Here is a 15,649-nt window from a genome sequence, read left to right on the forward strand (position 1 = left end):
TCCTTTCCCTTCAAATAAGAAATTATTGGATGATATAATAGTGTTTCTAAGCAGAAGGCGGAACAGTTCATGAAAGCAGCTGAATCAGAGTTGTGCTAAAATAGGAAACAAGTACTGAGGAAATAAAGAAAGAAGGTGTAAGGATTTCTAAATGGATTATGGTTATAAGAGGCCCCATTCTGCAGTCATTTATGCATGTGTGAAGTTTATACTGCAATATACAATGATTCAAGGGAGTGTGAAAGGGAAAGGAGCCATCGCTAGGTGTGCATACTCTGCTACCTTCTGCAAAAGGATGAAGAAAAGAGCTGTGAACACACAGCAGTAACAGCATACTGAAGAAATTTTTTTTTTATTCAGGTGTCCTTGCTGCATCAAAACAGTTGTGCCATTTTAAGAGTGTGATACCTGACTGAGCACATATGCAGGAAACTCTTGCTAGGTACATATCACTTCTCTAAAGCCTTGCATCTAATTCGTTGCTACAGTGAATGTGAAAATACTTTTTTTTTTTTTTTTTTTTTGCTAACATATTATTGTGTACTTGTGTATGTCTAAGATACGATTATATGAGATTCTGCAAGTACACCTATTTTATTTTCAGGAAGCTCAACTATATGAGGTCAGGCCTCCTAAATAAAAATGCTCTATATTAATTTGCTATACTGAGCTATCTACATCTAAATACAATTGAGATGGTAATATGTATTTTTAAAGTATCTGCAATTATTGACTGGTTGAAGTCCCTCTGCACTGTAGTATGTTGCAGACTAGTGTGGAATAGCACAGAGTTTATATGGATGTGGCTGCAGTATTGCACCCAAAATGTATTCCAAATTGATTTCCTTTACTCCCTCAGGGAGCTGGAATCTGAATGCCCGAAGCAGGTTGGTAAAGAAGATGAACAGTTCAACTCGTGCCATCTGTTCCCCCAAACATACACGGTGCCCTGTACAAGGAAGGGGAAAAAGAAGTTAGTTGTATAAAGCTAAGTTCTGAAAAGGAACTTCAAACAAAATTCTACTGAGTTCCATAAATTCTCTTAATGCAAGATAATTATTTCCTATTCCTTCTGTAAGGATAGAAGATGCCTTTGGAGGTGGGGGGTGAAACATGTATTTAACAGAAACTATACATCTCTGTCAGCTGTTTGGGTGGGGTTTTTTGTTTGGTTTTGGGGGGTTTGTTTTTATTTCTTCCCCCTAAAGCATGTATGAGGTTTTCCCTTTCCATTTTTGCTTTGTGTTCTGCGAGAACCATTAATTGCTTCTCAGTTAAATGAGACTTTAAAAGGCTTCATGTACTTCAGAGTCTTATCTTTGGTTGTTGATGAGGGAGGACTGGAGTATTGCAAGATGCAATTCTAAAGCTAAGCAGAAGGATTTAATCAGGCTGTCTTCAACAGAAATTAAGGCAGCTATATTGGGTCCTTGTAGCCCAGTATCTTTTCTCTAACACTGTCCAGGAACAGATATCCAAACTAAAGGAATGAAACGTAGGTATGTGCAGTGATGTATAGACTCAGTGACTCATTTTGGCATATTGTTTTCACAGTATATTTCAGGGTATCTATCTATATATTCCAGAGTTAAAAAAAAAAAAAAAAATCTATTCAGGGTATATAAATACTCAGATTATGTAAACAGAAAAACAACCACGTTAAGAAAGAAAATTTCCTGTGCTGGATTGAAATGGTATCCTAAATTAGTTGTCTCGATTCATGTAGTCTGGTGGGCATTTGATGAGTAAATGAAGTAAGATATTAAGTACCTGTCTTGCAAATACAGTTTTAGGATTTATACGTAATTTGGGCAAACGGTTTTAAAATCTGGATTTACTATGCTTAATCTGACTGCTTTGTACATTACTTAGTATGCTATTTGCTTTTTTAATCTACAGTAAATGTATAATAGTATAATCTGACACAGTAGCATAAAACCCCTCAGCTGTTTCTCAGTGTTTTCATTCTTTTTTTACTTTTCCATGTCTTTGTATTGCTGAATTTTGCATTATAAACTAGGTAAGTTATACATCATAATATGGTTTTGAAAAATTAGAATCTTTTTTGGCTGCCTAATAATATTTTACTGAAAAGACTAAATTTTGCTAGTTTTCTGGTGATGCAATAGAATCTGGTGTTAGACTATTACTGTAGGATTTGGGAGACTGAGGTTTGGTTTCCTGCTTTATCACAGATTTTCTCTGTATATTTTGACAAATCAAATTATTTTTGTCTCTGAGTTCCCTCTTTGTAAGGTGAGAATAAATGGGTTTTCTGATTTGAGGATGTTATCAGGATTTAATACATTAGGAACTAAGGAGCTCAGATACCTTTATAGTAGGAACTATACATATACCAAGGAGAGAGCTTTATGTTTCTTAGCCATACTCATCTTTTGCTTCAATGTACAAAAAATATACAATGCAAGACAGTATTTGTGGCTTTTAGAGTAGAACACCTGACTCCAAATCTTTGTGTCAAATATGTTTTTAAAAAAGCATCTTTCTAAAATTTTAGAATATAGAAATGATGGTTTTATTCTTGCTGCAAGACCCAGTGAAGAAGAGTATTCAAGCATCAGGGTGTTACCTGCTGAGAAAGGTAAGAATGCCTCTTTGTTCACAAAGTTGCCATCCAAATCAAGGAAATGATTTGGGTTGAACTTCCAAGGGGTAGCCCAGTGCTCAGAGTCATACACAACAGAGTGCAGATTTGGCAATACGAGTGTGCCCTGCAAGAAGAAGCAGAAATTATATTTTCCACGTATGATTGATTTTTTTTTTTTTTTTTTTTTTTTTTTGGACTTTCCTTCTCTCTAATAGATAATATGCCTGCAGGCCAGTGTTTGGATTCAACTTGGTCTTTTCCAACGCACATCCAGGCATAACAAACCCCTGTATCTTCTGTATGTCGTAACATATTACGTGTTTGTCTAAGTTATCTTCTGTCAGGACTACTGAAATGTCTTCATGTCTAAGCTGGTGTGGAGCTTGGATTATTTTATATATTTGCTAGATTAATCACTAACACCTTTTTGTTTTTTGTACTCTTCACTGGATCTTTCAATTCCATCACATTGATTTTATACTTAACACAGTTGGGACATCTATATCATGCCAATGTGACTGTTGGATCTCTCACTGTACTGAGCTGACATCATCATAAGTGTGTGGGAGGGGTGTGTGTGTGTGTGTTTATTTTGTCAGGGATAACTATAGTTTGCCCCAGGCTGCTCCCTTATGTGTGAAATTTAGCTGGCTTGATACTTATTAAACCTAATTTCTTCATCATTCCTTAAAACACACGTTCTGCTTTGATTCCCACACATCACCCATATTTGAGTAGTGGGAAGAAAGGCTTCGGTTTGCCTTATGTTTGTTTGCTGCTTGTGTTAGCCTTTTCCCAAGTTTCCTTTTGCATCTGCTAATGCAGACTTAGCCCTGGTTCAGAGTACTTGGCTTTGTTTCATGCCTGTGACATGCTACCACATGCTCTCTATGTAATGTTAAGGATTTTAGAAGCTAATGTTATATGAATACTAAATATTAATAGCTCAAAGCTTTAATAAACATGGAGGTATACTCTGTACCTTTTTAATGTGAAAACCCAGCAAAGTTGTATTCCTCACACATTGTCGAGGGACTCCAACAGAAGTAACATTGCTAAACCGCAAAGCCTCATGAATCACAGCATTTGTATATGGCAGTTTCTTACGGTCTTCATAGCTGATGAGATGGGAGGGTTCCAGAACAGTTTTTATCTCTCTTTGAACCTTTTCTGCAGAGAAATAAAAATATTTTAACCTTTTCCCTTTTTTTTTCCAGGAGATTTCTGTACAAGTATGGTCCAGGACTGGGGAAGAGAAGAAATGACGTTGCTATCAGATGTGTTGGCATGTGGTTTGACTGCTGTGTTGCTTTCAGTTGGTCAAGAAAGTGCATATCCCCAAAGCATGAGATATTTAAGACGCATCCCACTTGGTGATGAGGGTATTACGGTTCTATGTTTCAAAAAAAGGATGGAAAGTTGAAATTACAGGTGTAATTTCTGTTAGGTTTATAAATACACATCAGACCAGGTATCTTTTTAAGTTTTTCCACTTTGAAGGTTAGGAAGAGACTAGGTTGCATATGAAATGTCTTTAGCTTGTTATTCTGTCTTTGCCATCCCCTTTTAGTGAGATAAAACAGTGGCTACTGCTAATTTCTGCTTGTGTTGCTTCTTAGTGAACTGTTGGGGAAAGCGCATGTTTGTTTCATTTATTAAACTTACATTTTCTAAATGTCAGTTGTTGATGTACCACATTCATATTCATGTTAAGGGTTATTTTGATGTATTGCAAGTGATTGAGCTATTACTTACACTTTAATGACATTCATTACGATGTAATGTTGAATGCAGTTCTGTCTGATAATGCTTTTGCTCACCTTGTATTTCTGGGTATTGTACCATATAGAGCAGTGCCCAGAGAAGGGTGGTACTTGTTGTTTCTGTCCCTCCCAGCAAAAGATCAACTACAGTCTGAACCATGTTGTCTTTATTAAACGTAGAAGTAGGGTCATCTTTGGTCTGTAGAGTATATTCACAGGAAGATTATGAAATGGATAATTTCAGACATTTCATTGGTCACATAGAAATTGTCATTGTTTGATGAAAACAAAGTGAGCAGCCTACCAAAAGAAAAATCTTCAGAGCTAAGTATGCATATAAAAATTCCACAGCAGTTACTTGAACAGCAAATATTTGTAGTAGGCATTGAGGCCAAGGAGGGGATAGTGTGGTAAACAGATACTTACTTTTGTTATTTGAGCTAAGTAGAAGTCAATGAGATCCTGTGGATCACCTGCGTTCTGACTCTCATGAGTCTGGACCTCATTCATAACTAAATTGTGCATGAAGTCGTTGTATGCAAACACTTCCTGATGAGGTCCTGGGAGGCGGTGCATAAGCCATGGGAAAGCATCATACATCTGTGATTTTAAACAAAAAGGAAGAAATGTGAGCTCTTTTAAATTGAGAACCCAGTTCTGATTTCTTGATAATTATGTGAAGTCACTGCAACACGTGGGCTCCTACTTAGGATGAGAAGCAGTAGACACAAGTCAGAACATGGAAAATTCTGGTTAGATGTAAGAAAATGTTATTGATTTACTTTTTTTGTGGTGATGTTTGTTTGTTTGTGGGGGTTTTATTGTTTGTTTTAATTTTTTTGTTTGTTTGTTTTTTTGTTGTTTGGTTGTTTGGTTGGTTGTTTTTTTTTTTTAGTTCTGGGTTGTTTGGTTGCGGTATTTTTATTTTTTTAATTGTTTTGTTTTTACCATGAGAGATATTAAGTACTGGGAACAGGCTTCCGGGTTTCCCAGGGAGTCTGTGTGAAATCGCCATCCTTGGAGATTTGAAGACTTGACTAGACAAGTCCCTAAACAACTTAATTAGGTCTGCTTTGAGCATGGAGTTGGATTAGCTGACATTCAGAGGTCCCTTCCATTGTAAATTATTCTACATTTCTAAGAGGGTTTATGAAACCTTTACACTGCCCTCTAAGTGAACTGGTGTTCAGGAAGACTTGTCTGAGATTTGTTAATGAGCTATTAGTAATATGTAGCAGTCTAAATTGTTATGATTGTGTTGAAGGTCAATATTCAATAACTATACTTTCTACCCTTAACAGAGAAGTTGAAGACTGAGGGATGTGGAAGATGATGACCTCTGAATCTTAAAATCTTTCCTCCAGCATCTGTATTTGTTGAGGGAAAAACATTTTTTCCCATTTCTTTGTATTGTGTATGTTTAGTGAATGGACTTCAGTCTCTAGGACTACTGACAGAGCCTTTTTTATGGCCTGTGATTTGGAATCTTGGCCAGTACAGGCTTCTTTCCCCATCAGGTGACCAAAATGTCAGCATCATGTAATGAGTGGTATCAGGTCACAGGAGAGCAGGGGAATGATTAGATTTTACTTTTTTAACGCACACCTAATAAAGCAACAGGGTCTTCTGAAAATGGGTGAATCAGAGTAATTGAGAGCTCAGTCTGGCCCACAAGCAGGAGATTTTCTCAACCTTGATTCTTACTCGTGAGTTTTGTAAGGCATCTCTACGTGAAAGTTTTGGAGAACCTGATAGTGTTATAAAATGCTAGAGTGCCAAAATCTTCACAATGTAAGCAATAGTTAGACTTTCAAGAAATTAAAAATTCTTTTTCATGTGATGAAGTTGTCACCTGTATCTTATAGGAAGCTTAGAATAACTCAGATCTTGGTGGTGATATGAACTACATGAAAAACCAGGTACCTTCTCAAAAGAATAGGACTTTGAAGGCTTAGTTCTTATTAATATACTTCCATATTCTGAAGACTGAATGAAAATTAAATTTTAAAAGTTGCTTTCATTTTAAGATTTCAGATTCTTATGTGCTCAGTACTCTGCAAACGATTACTTATTTGAAATACATTATATATTTTGAAAATAGTAATCATCTAAGTTAAATTTTGGGACACACCATTTACAGACATAAGCAAAGAATATAAGGCAGTAATGAGATACACAAGGTATGTATTTCTTACTGCAAAATGGCTCACGGAGTAATGGTGATGTTTGGAAATAATTGTCACTGACTTCTAATTTGTTTGTTTTATCTTATGAAACACAAATGCACTTTAGGGAATAAGGACAAGAAAATTAGAATCTTACCCTGCCCCAGATAGTAGCTTGAAAGTAGATCACAAAATAAACAGCTTTGATAAGTTTGCTGAAAGATTCATCGTTGCTGGAGAAGCGGTGACCAAAAACAACAGCACAAATTATATTTGCGATAGCATGGACAGTGAAAGTGTGGGGGTCAAAAGGTTTGCCTGTGAATATAGGAGGTACCAGTGAATATTTCTGAATAGACCACAGTGAGAAAAGTGAAGGGAAAGTCTTTTTTGTTTGTTTGTTTGTTTTTTTTTTTTTAAAAAAATAGTGAAAGTAATAGTAGTTCAGAGTGTGGAATATAAGACTAATTCTAGATGAATTTCACGCAAGTAAACTCTGATTTAATACAAATTAACTGGATGGATTGTAAGTGCAGGGAATCTTTATATTCAATCTACTTCACTCTTGTAAAATACAGTGATTGTCAGTATTGAGAAGACAAACATTAGGTCTCTTTTCCCCTCTCTGACTTCTGATCTGGGTTGTGTGAAAACACAACAGTTAATTAGAACATATGCCTTCAAATCTGGAGGCAGATATTTTGTTTGTCAATTAAAAACCTAAATAAACTCCTCCATCCCCCAAACCAGGGAAAAAAAAATATTTTAAAGTTTCAATTTCTTAGTCATGTTGAAATGACTTATCTCCTTTTGGTTTTCAAGTACAGCTTAACAATTCAAGTATGTATATATAGATAACATTTTTTTTCTCTCCACAGACTGAAAAGGCAAAACTCCTATAATACTTATTTTACAGGATGGAGAACAGCTCCCCCTAAAAAGGGTTAAGGTGAACAGAGGCCAAATTCAGAAAAAAATTAAATTAAGTGCACATTTCAATGGCAAAGACAACCTTTGAATTATACCACTATGGAAAATGGTGGGTTATACATCTCTGACTTAAATCCAACATTTGTAGTCCTCCTTGGAAAGAGTAAATACAATTATTGAGTTTAAAATTGAAGAAGGATCCCATGGTAGGTAAAGATTTGGGCTGTACAAGGACTCAGTTGATGGTTTGTTCTTGCTTGTTTAAATGCTCTTGCATTTTAAAGATCTGTGAAGAAGTTGCTCTCAGAAGAGAGATGAGCTGTTTTGGTCTGTCTAGTGCAAGGAGAGTTGGAGAGAGACCTTAGGCAACTTTGTGTTTTCACATCAGTGTGGAACACAATGTGGGTGAGGGGTTTGGCTGTTCAGAATATTTATATTTAATTGCTTTATTTTGGCATCTTGCTAAAATTCTATTGGTAACTATTTCATCCAAAACTTATAAAGAAGTTTTGTTGGACAACTGAATGATATGTTCCTTGTGTTGGGCTTCTTTCTCTGCCAAATCCTAAAGGTCTGCTGTGCTAGAATGACTTGCAGCAGGTCACAAATTGTGTATTTTATGGAGAACACAGAGTTTTTCTATACTCCTTGAATGTAAGAATTGTTACCAGCTGTCCCCAAGACTGTGTTGATAATAAATGTTTTTTTGCTATCCTTATTTCAAAAAGCAATTTTATATTGCCCGCTGTGCAGACAAAACATTTTTTGTGAAGAATGCAATTAAGAAGCCAGTAAAAGTTCCACTAATACGAAAAGTATCTATATTGCTTATAAAAATGTATTGTGAAACTTCTACTCCCCTAATCTCCTATATTTCAGAAAAAGCTCTAAGTGTTATTGTAGTGAACCTACCTTTTGTGCTTGCAAAGATGTCCACAAGGTAACAGGCCTCTGCTTGAATTTGATGCTCCAAATTGTTCTTACCAAGTGCCAGGCTTCTTATAACTGTCATGCCAAAGCGTCTCTGTTGCTTCCAGGTGTGCCCACTTGTCAGAAAAATACCTGAAGAACACAGAAACATGTATTTCTTTGCTGGGAAGGGAAATTCTTTCACTGCAGGAGGCAAAATTTGATTTAGATTAGGTTGTATTTCACTAACAAAGATGGTGATATGTTTTCAGATATTGACTTTTGGTCTCCAACTTCGGTTTTTATGACTCCCAGCTATATAGCTGCTTATGAATGTGGCCCTGGAAACTGAGTTATAGCGGGTTTTGGTAAGGACAGAGCAGCTTTGTCTAAGATGTCTTCTGCATGAAGAGTTGTCTGTTTTAGAAGTGATACAACCGAAGGGCAACTCCTCTAGGCAAATATTCCCTTGAAACTATTGGGAAGTAAAAAAAAGTCAGCAGTATGGTTTATAGGAGGAGAAATTTTTGGTTTTTTCCTTTTCTTAATATGCTAGCTCTGCATGGAACCTTTCTGCGATGTATGCCCGCTATACTTGTACAGCAGTAATTCATGTATGTGTGTATGTATAGGAAAGTGTCTATTATATTTATATCTTGCTCATATTTCAGTATTCTGTAACACCATGTACCTTTCTCGCCCATCATATCCCTGTAGAACGGGGTGAGAGGTCTGCCGGAAACTTCCTCCGAATGGGAAATGATGCCATCTTTTACTGCTTTGTATCCATTTAGTACAATCATAGGTGTCTGTCCCATCCACAGTGTGTAGATATTTCCATAGATGTTGGTTAACTGAAGAGTTAATAACGCTAAATTAATAAATGCAAACTAGGGAATGCACTTAAATACGAATTTTAAGTTGTGACTAAACTCATTTGCCAACATCAGATTGAATTACAGGTTTCAGAAAAATTTAGCCTTCTGTTCTAATGTGCTTTGGGAACAAAAGATAATTGTACTTTGTGGAAGTTTTTTTTTTTAATAGTTTTAATTGGTTTATAAAGGAATCATGCTGTGAACATAACAGCTATCAAATTTTCCTGCTTTGTTTTAGTAATAATCTTTACTGCAGACAATAAATATTTTTGCTCTATGAGTAAGAAAAAAAAGAGTCAGTTTAGAGTATATGTTTGGTCTTTTAATGGAGATCAGAGCACTTGTGGCTTGGACATACTACAGTGACATTGGTGTCAGGCAAAGGAGTTTCTACTAGAGGTGGTTTACAGGGCTAGATATTGACACAGAGAATGAAGCTGTCAGTGGAATATTGTGCTATTGACAGTGCTGGTGTTAATGTTATACATGGATGTTACTGTATCCAAAAGAGAAAGAAAATAACAAGGAGTAAAGCAATTATGGTGTTTATTACTCAGAAATATTTTTAATAATGCAGGGTCCTTGGATTCTTTGAAATTGGCTGATAATTAAGCTTGAGGCTTAAAAAAAAAATCATTCCAAGTTTAAACTGTTCCTATGCAATGTAAAATTTAAGTTAAAATAGATTCAGACTGATTTTCAACCATAGAGAGAAATAAATACCTTAGTGAGAGTTTCTCGACGAAGTTTGAAGTCCAGCAGCCACAGATTTCCAATGATGGGAAGGGGAATTGGTCCTGGAGGAAGCTGGGTACGCATCCACTGCAGCTTTAGGAACTGCAAAATCAGCAGACATACTACCAGAGCTATAAAAAACTCAGCAATCCCCAACATCTTATCAAATTTTTAGCTTCTCACAGGTTTGGATGTTTTTTGTTTTTGGAATTTTATTTCTTGGCATATGACTTCCTCTGAAAATTTGGAGTTCTGTAGATGAGTTTGCTTCTACTGAAGTAAAAATCTTTCTAAAGAATATATGTCTGCTTCAGCCATCTCTCTCTTTCTCTCTGACAATCTACAGTTTTCCCAAGCTGAAGTCCTTAGAAAACTGAGTATGTGATCCCTTGGAGTTAGTCAAGCCACACCTACTCTCTTTTATCATCTGTAATTGTGATCTGTCTCTTTTTTCACTTAGAATTTTGTTTGCTTCTTAGTATTGATACTGGGTCTAAATGCTAATTACTGAATAGTTATCCAAGGATATCAAGCATCTTGCATAATGGTAATACCTCATTCAGTTTCCTCTAGTTAAACATTAAAATTCCAACATGCAATACTTACTACCTTTCTGAAATACTACAATTATTATGTGGTTTCTTTTATACAAGAAGAAACATCTACACAATGGCTGTCTGTTAGGATATGGTCTCTGAGATGAAAAAGAATTGAATTCATGCAGCATAAGGCTAAATTAATGTCTTAAATTACTTTTTTTTTTTTTTTTTAAAGTATTGGGAGAATATCTACATTCCCTTGTATCAATTGCTATGTTAAGTTATGATGTTATGCAGAACATAATTGAGAGATTAATGTTCTGTCCAGGGGACTGTATGGTGGTTTTAATAATTTATTTATTTGTTATAAGTTAGTTCTCTAACTAACTTGACTTGCTGCTTGTGTGCATCAGACCTTCATTTCCTCATATGTTTTTTCATCCATCCAGTCCCATCTGGTTAAAAGGAAGCAAGCAGTATTCTGCTTCTCACTCTTTGTGCACAGAATCCTTTGCCAAGTCTGCAAGTTTTGCAACAGCAAAAGACCACTGAAAGCTGTTGATGTACACGTGCCACTGACGGTATGTTTTATACACTTCAAAATTACCAGAATTAAGATGAGTTGAGCCTTGAAATTACCTATTTAATTGTACTCCGTTTGGATTAAATTGTTCAGTCATAAATCTGTGTTCTCATTACCATCATTAGTCATTTTGAAATAAAGCCTTCTCAAACATATAGGGCTACTCCATTACTAGCAGGGTCCCCTCTCTTTGCTGCATTCTTTGCACTGCAGCATTGCAGTATATCCAGCGTGAGCGGTTTTACTACTTTCACAGTGACCCTATCCTTCTCCTGTTGTCTGCGGCGTAAATCTGGGTCCTGCTGAGTAAGGCTGAGCCCAACAGGAGACTTAGTCTGAGCCTGACCTTTTGATGCTGTGGGCAGTGTGTTTTCTGTTACTGCTAGGTGAGAGCTGTGGGCAGGCTGAAGCGTGGTGAGGCAAAGATATTTAAGAAAAGCATAGGCTGAAGTTTACAAGGAAGGGAAAAGCAAGGAAGCTGTTTTAGAAGAATTCAATATTTCTTATTTTACAATTTTTGTTATATGCGAGCAGTAGCTCTTCACATAAATCTTGCTTGCTGTTCTTTGACACAAATGCTATTGGAAGAGCTCACCAGTCAAGATGACAGATGTTAAGTTTGGTTGTTTTAAACAGATGAGGAAATCTGCTTCTGTAATGAAGGTTTCAGACCGTAGGAGTGGGAAGCAAATGCAGAGGACAGGGAAAGAGTAGCATCTTCAGAAAGGTGTGAAGCAAACAAACGATCAATGTGGTGTGCTGGGTGGAAAGGGTTCCTGGTACACCTCTGCCTGGGGTGTGTGTCATCTGCTATGCCATAAATACCAGAGTTGTTTTTTTTTTTTTTTTCTGTTGCAGACAGGCTCAGTGTGTATCAGAAAACACAGACTGGTTCCATCCTGTGCATGTATTGCTTGGCATGGTAGTGTGTGCTTGCTGCCTGGCCTGATGTCAAGCTAAACAGAGCAGACAATTGCTAAGCAGGGTTTTGTTTGCTTTTTTTTTTTTTTTTTTTTTTTTTTTTTTTCAGTGGAGACACTAATTTGGATTTCTTAACATAGCTGTTTCTTCTTCCATTGCACCCCCTGGTCTTTCAAGACAGGAGCTGTTATTGGTCAGTGGTGTCAGAATTTCTCTGTGGGAAGAGAATTACACAGACACAGTATGTCCAGGGAAACGCTGAGTACTGCTTAGAGCACAGAGCTAGAGGGAACACAGGACTGGGAAATGTGAGCAAAAGAAGTTCCTGTTCTGTGTTTCTGTTCAGGTCAGGAAAAGAGAACTTTGCTTACATGCATTATAAGTAAACAAGGTAGGTTTTTGCCTCCTATTGTCATCTGTGTTGTTGGGACCTGAAGATTGATGAACTGCTTAGGTTGCATAGACAAAGTACTGGAATGGGACTTGGGAACTTAAAATTCTGTTCTTAGATCTATTCGTGGTTCCCAGGAACTTGCCCTGGGCATAATCAACCCTGACATTCACTTTTGATTCAAAAGAGCTCTAAGATTGAGTAATGAAAGACAAGATGTAGATGGCAGCTACGACTATTTATGTTCTGTTCTTTCCCTGTCTTCTGCGTTTGCTTCCGACTGCTGTGATCTGAAACCTTCATTAGAAAAGTAGGTTTTCTGACCTGACTAAACAACTCTGTCATCTCTACTGGTGAGTTCTTGCAATCGTATTTGTCAGATAAGAATGAGCAAGGCTTGCATGGAGAGGTGCTGCACACATATAATGAAGATACTGGAACAAGGAAAACTGATTTTCCCCAAAACAACCTGCTTGCAAAAAAAAGCTTCTCTGTAAACACCTGCCTATACCTACTTAATCTCACCATTACTTTATTTGTATTTTGGTCCTTAATTCACAATTCATGCACATTAACTGAGTTAATTTAAATACTGTTACTTCTGCATTAAAATGAATTGTAACTTCCATCACTTTAACACTTCCTGCTAGTAATAAGGTACCTAGTCATCCCAGTGTAAAACCAGATGGTATATGTAATCTTAGAAAGATTTACCAAGGTTTTTTCAACATAGGATTGTAGTTAATTTATTCTATTTCAGTCACATTTCTGAGAGTGTAGCAGGCTGAGACAGGGTGCATCACTGACATGCAGTGAGAGCAGGATTAATGAAAACTAGACCCTGTCTACTAGGAAGGAAAGTGACTGTTGTTAAGGTTCCTTGTATTTTGTTTTTCCATTGATTTTGTTTTGTTTTTTTGTAATGCACTTTCACTGAGGTGAAAGCAATGCAGACCTTATGCAGGTGCTGTGGGACTGTATTATCCTAATGGTGCTAAAAAAGTCTAGTGTCCTTCCAGTCTTGCTGTTTTGTGAAGAGCTGCATAATCTTGGCAGTGCTGCAGTCAACTGCAGAGGAATTGAAGAGAGACAAGGATTTAATAGATCAAACCATAGTACGTCAGGTCAGTTACCCTCTTCTCACTGAAGTGTCAGGAGTGATTAATGTGCAGACAGTCTTATTTCTGGTATTTCCTAATGTTTGAGTATTTTCAGCTTCAGCATTCTTTTTGACAGTTTTTTGCAGCACTACCTAATAGCCTAGATGTTGCTCTTGGAACATCAGAAGTCATGGACAGAGCAGAAAGTTTGAGGTAAGGCTTTCTGAAAAAGGTATTAGAGTTCTGTTGCTTCCTGAAAGGAAAACAGTAACCCTGAGTTCTGCAGTGCCAGCTGAGAAATGTTGAGCTGTTTGTGCCTTTGAGACTGGAAAGAAGGTAGTAATGCTCATTGTAGTCACATACTTATTCAGGAAGTGACCCAGGCTGAAACACCGAGGAGTTTCTGATTGCCCAGGATTGGAAAAGGTATAATCCATTTTCAACAGTGTGGCAGTGCTCCGCAGCTAAATAGCAGCTGACACAGGTCTGCATTGTTGGAGGCCATTCAGGGAGGTAAGTAATTGTATGTATTCCTTTTGATAGAGCGAGCTCATCTAGACATAAGTGAAAGGAAAAATCCAGTATGGTGTGCAGGACTTTTTTTTTTTTTTTTCTTTTAAACACAAGTTTTGCGCTTCATGTTATTTTTCTCCCACCTTTCTTTTGTTCTGTTACTGGATGTTAAACATGGTAAGCAATAGCTGCAGAAATTCTGAAAAAGCTGCAGAGTAGAAACCTAGTAAATGAAAAGCCTGGAGAAAAGTGTGAAATATTTGAATATTGTTCCTCCCTCTGATGTGAAAAGAAAATGAATAAGTTAAATATTGAAAATCTGAAATAGCTTGAAACAACTATCTTGCAAATAATCTATTTCAAAATTTACAAAAATTAAATTCAAAATCTTAGTGATTTTTTTTTTCTTCTTTTATGACCACTTACTTTGCAACCTGCACTCACTGGATCACCTTTGTGCAGATATCATTTATCGTACACAGAGAATGATAAGAAGCAAGCAGAATATATACAATTTAAAACTAGAAAGAAATTGTCCATTGGCTAATACAGTAGCTAGCTGTTGTTAATGTGCTATTGGGCTAAGCATTAATGCTCACCGCTGCTCTTGAGACATTTTATGAGTCACTGCCCATCAGACAGATGTCAAATGTGGGGGAATGTTGGCCCCTGATATGCTGTGTATCTCACTGATTCTCAGTGTTTCTGAGTTGCTGTCTTCCAGTTCTCTGCTTTTTAAGTTTTACTCTTTTCTTGTCAGTTCTTTTTCTCATCAATCCTTGAGCTGCTAGCTATTAGAGTCTCAACAATTGCATTTATATCTGTTTTTTCCTACTTTGAAGGCCTTTAGTTTATGTGCTTTCTTGCCCCTAATTTTCTCAGCAAATTTAAAGCTTGAAGCTCACTGGTAAGATGAATGTATCAAATTCAGTATTGCCATTAGAGATCCTGCAATATTGAATAATTTCATCAATAACTTGTTTGATAGATGGAAGAGTGTGCTTATACATTTACAGCTGACACAAAAACAAGTACTACGAACTGAAAAAATGACCTGAAAAACTCATCTGCTGTTCGGTAAGACTAGGGATAATGTAACTGTATACTGTGGTTTATTTCTAATTGTATGGTGAATAAAGAAAGTCTAAGCAGAATCTGTGCAGATAAAGATCTAGGTTTTATAGCAGATCACAAACTTAAACATGAGTCAATATATCAGACTCACCAAAAACCGCAAGCAGTTGTACCTGGATGGGTTAAGCATTGTTATATTCTCCAGTCAAGTTGCTGTCAATATAGTTTTTACTTAGTGACTGGTTCAGTCCCTGTTAGAAAAGGCTGTCGAACTTTAAAACTGAAGTTTGACTTCTTGGTTTCTCTGAATGTAGTGAATAAAAGGATGGTGACATTTATCTGTTATAAAAAACAGAGACTCAAAACTGCAGAGTACTAATAAAAGTGCCTTGTGATTTTTATGGATTTATTTGGATAAGTAACATATGCTGAAGTATGTGTTTCAAAAAGCAGATGCCGAAACCCAATGTGTAAAGCCTTATAGTGGACAAGAACTCAGTCCCAACAGGAGTTTGAAAACCTTGGCTGCTGAAGGAGGCA

At 36.6% G+C, this 15,649-nt stretch overlaps 1 protein-coding gene across 1 annotated transcript; it reads right to left on the reverse strand.

Annotated features, from left to right (window-relative positions):
• Positions 1-680: 680 nt before the first annotated feature.
• LOC104359281 (cytochrome P450 2J2) lies at positions 681-10,227 on the reverse strand. Its single transcript, XM_009965012.3, is given in 9 exon segments — positions 681-949; positions 2,591-2,732; positions 3,591-3,778; positions 4,429-4,570; positions 4,798-4,971; positions 6,694-6,854; positions 8,379-8,528; positions 9,067-9,229; positions 9,977-10,227. Coding segments are annotated over 9 exon segments (1,560 nt in total). The 5' UTR covers positions 10,148-10,227.
• Positions 10,228-15,649: the final 5,422 nt, after the last annotated feature.

The sequence above is a fragment of the Tyto alba genome, unplaced genomic scaffold (genome assembly GCF_018691265.1).
Source record: "Tyto alba isolate M040663 unplaced genomic scaffold, T.alba_DEE_v4.0 Super-Scaffold_10, whole genome shotgun sequence".
Classification (NCBI taxonomy): domain Eukaryota; kingdom Metazoa; phylum Chordata; class Aves; order Strigiformes; family Tytonidae; genus Tyto; species Tyto alba.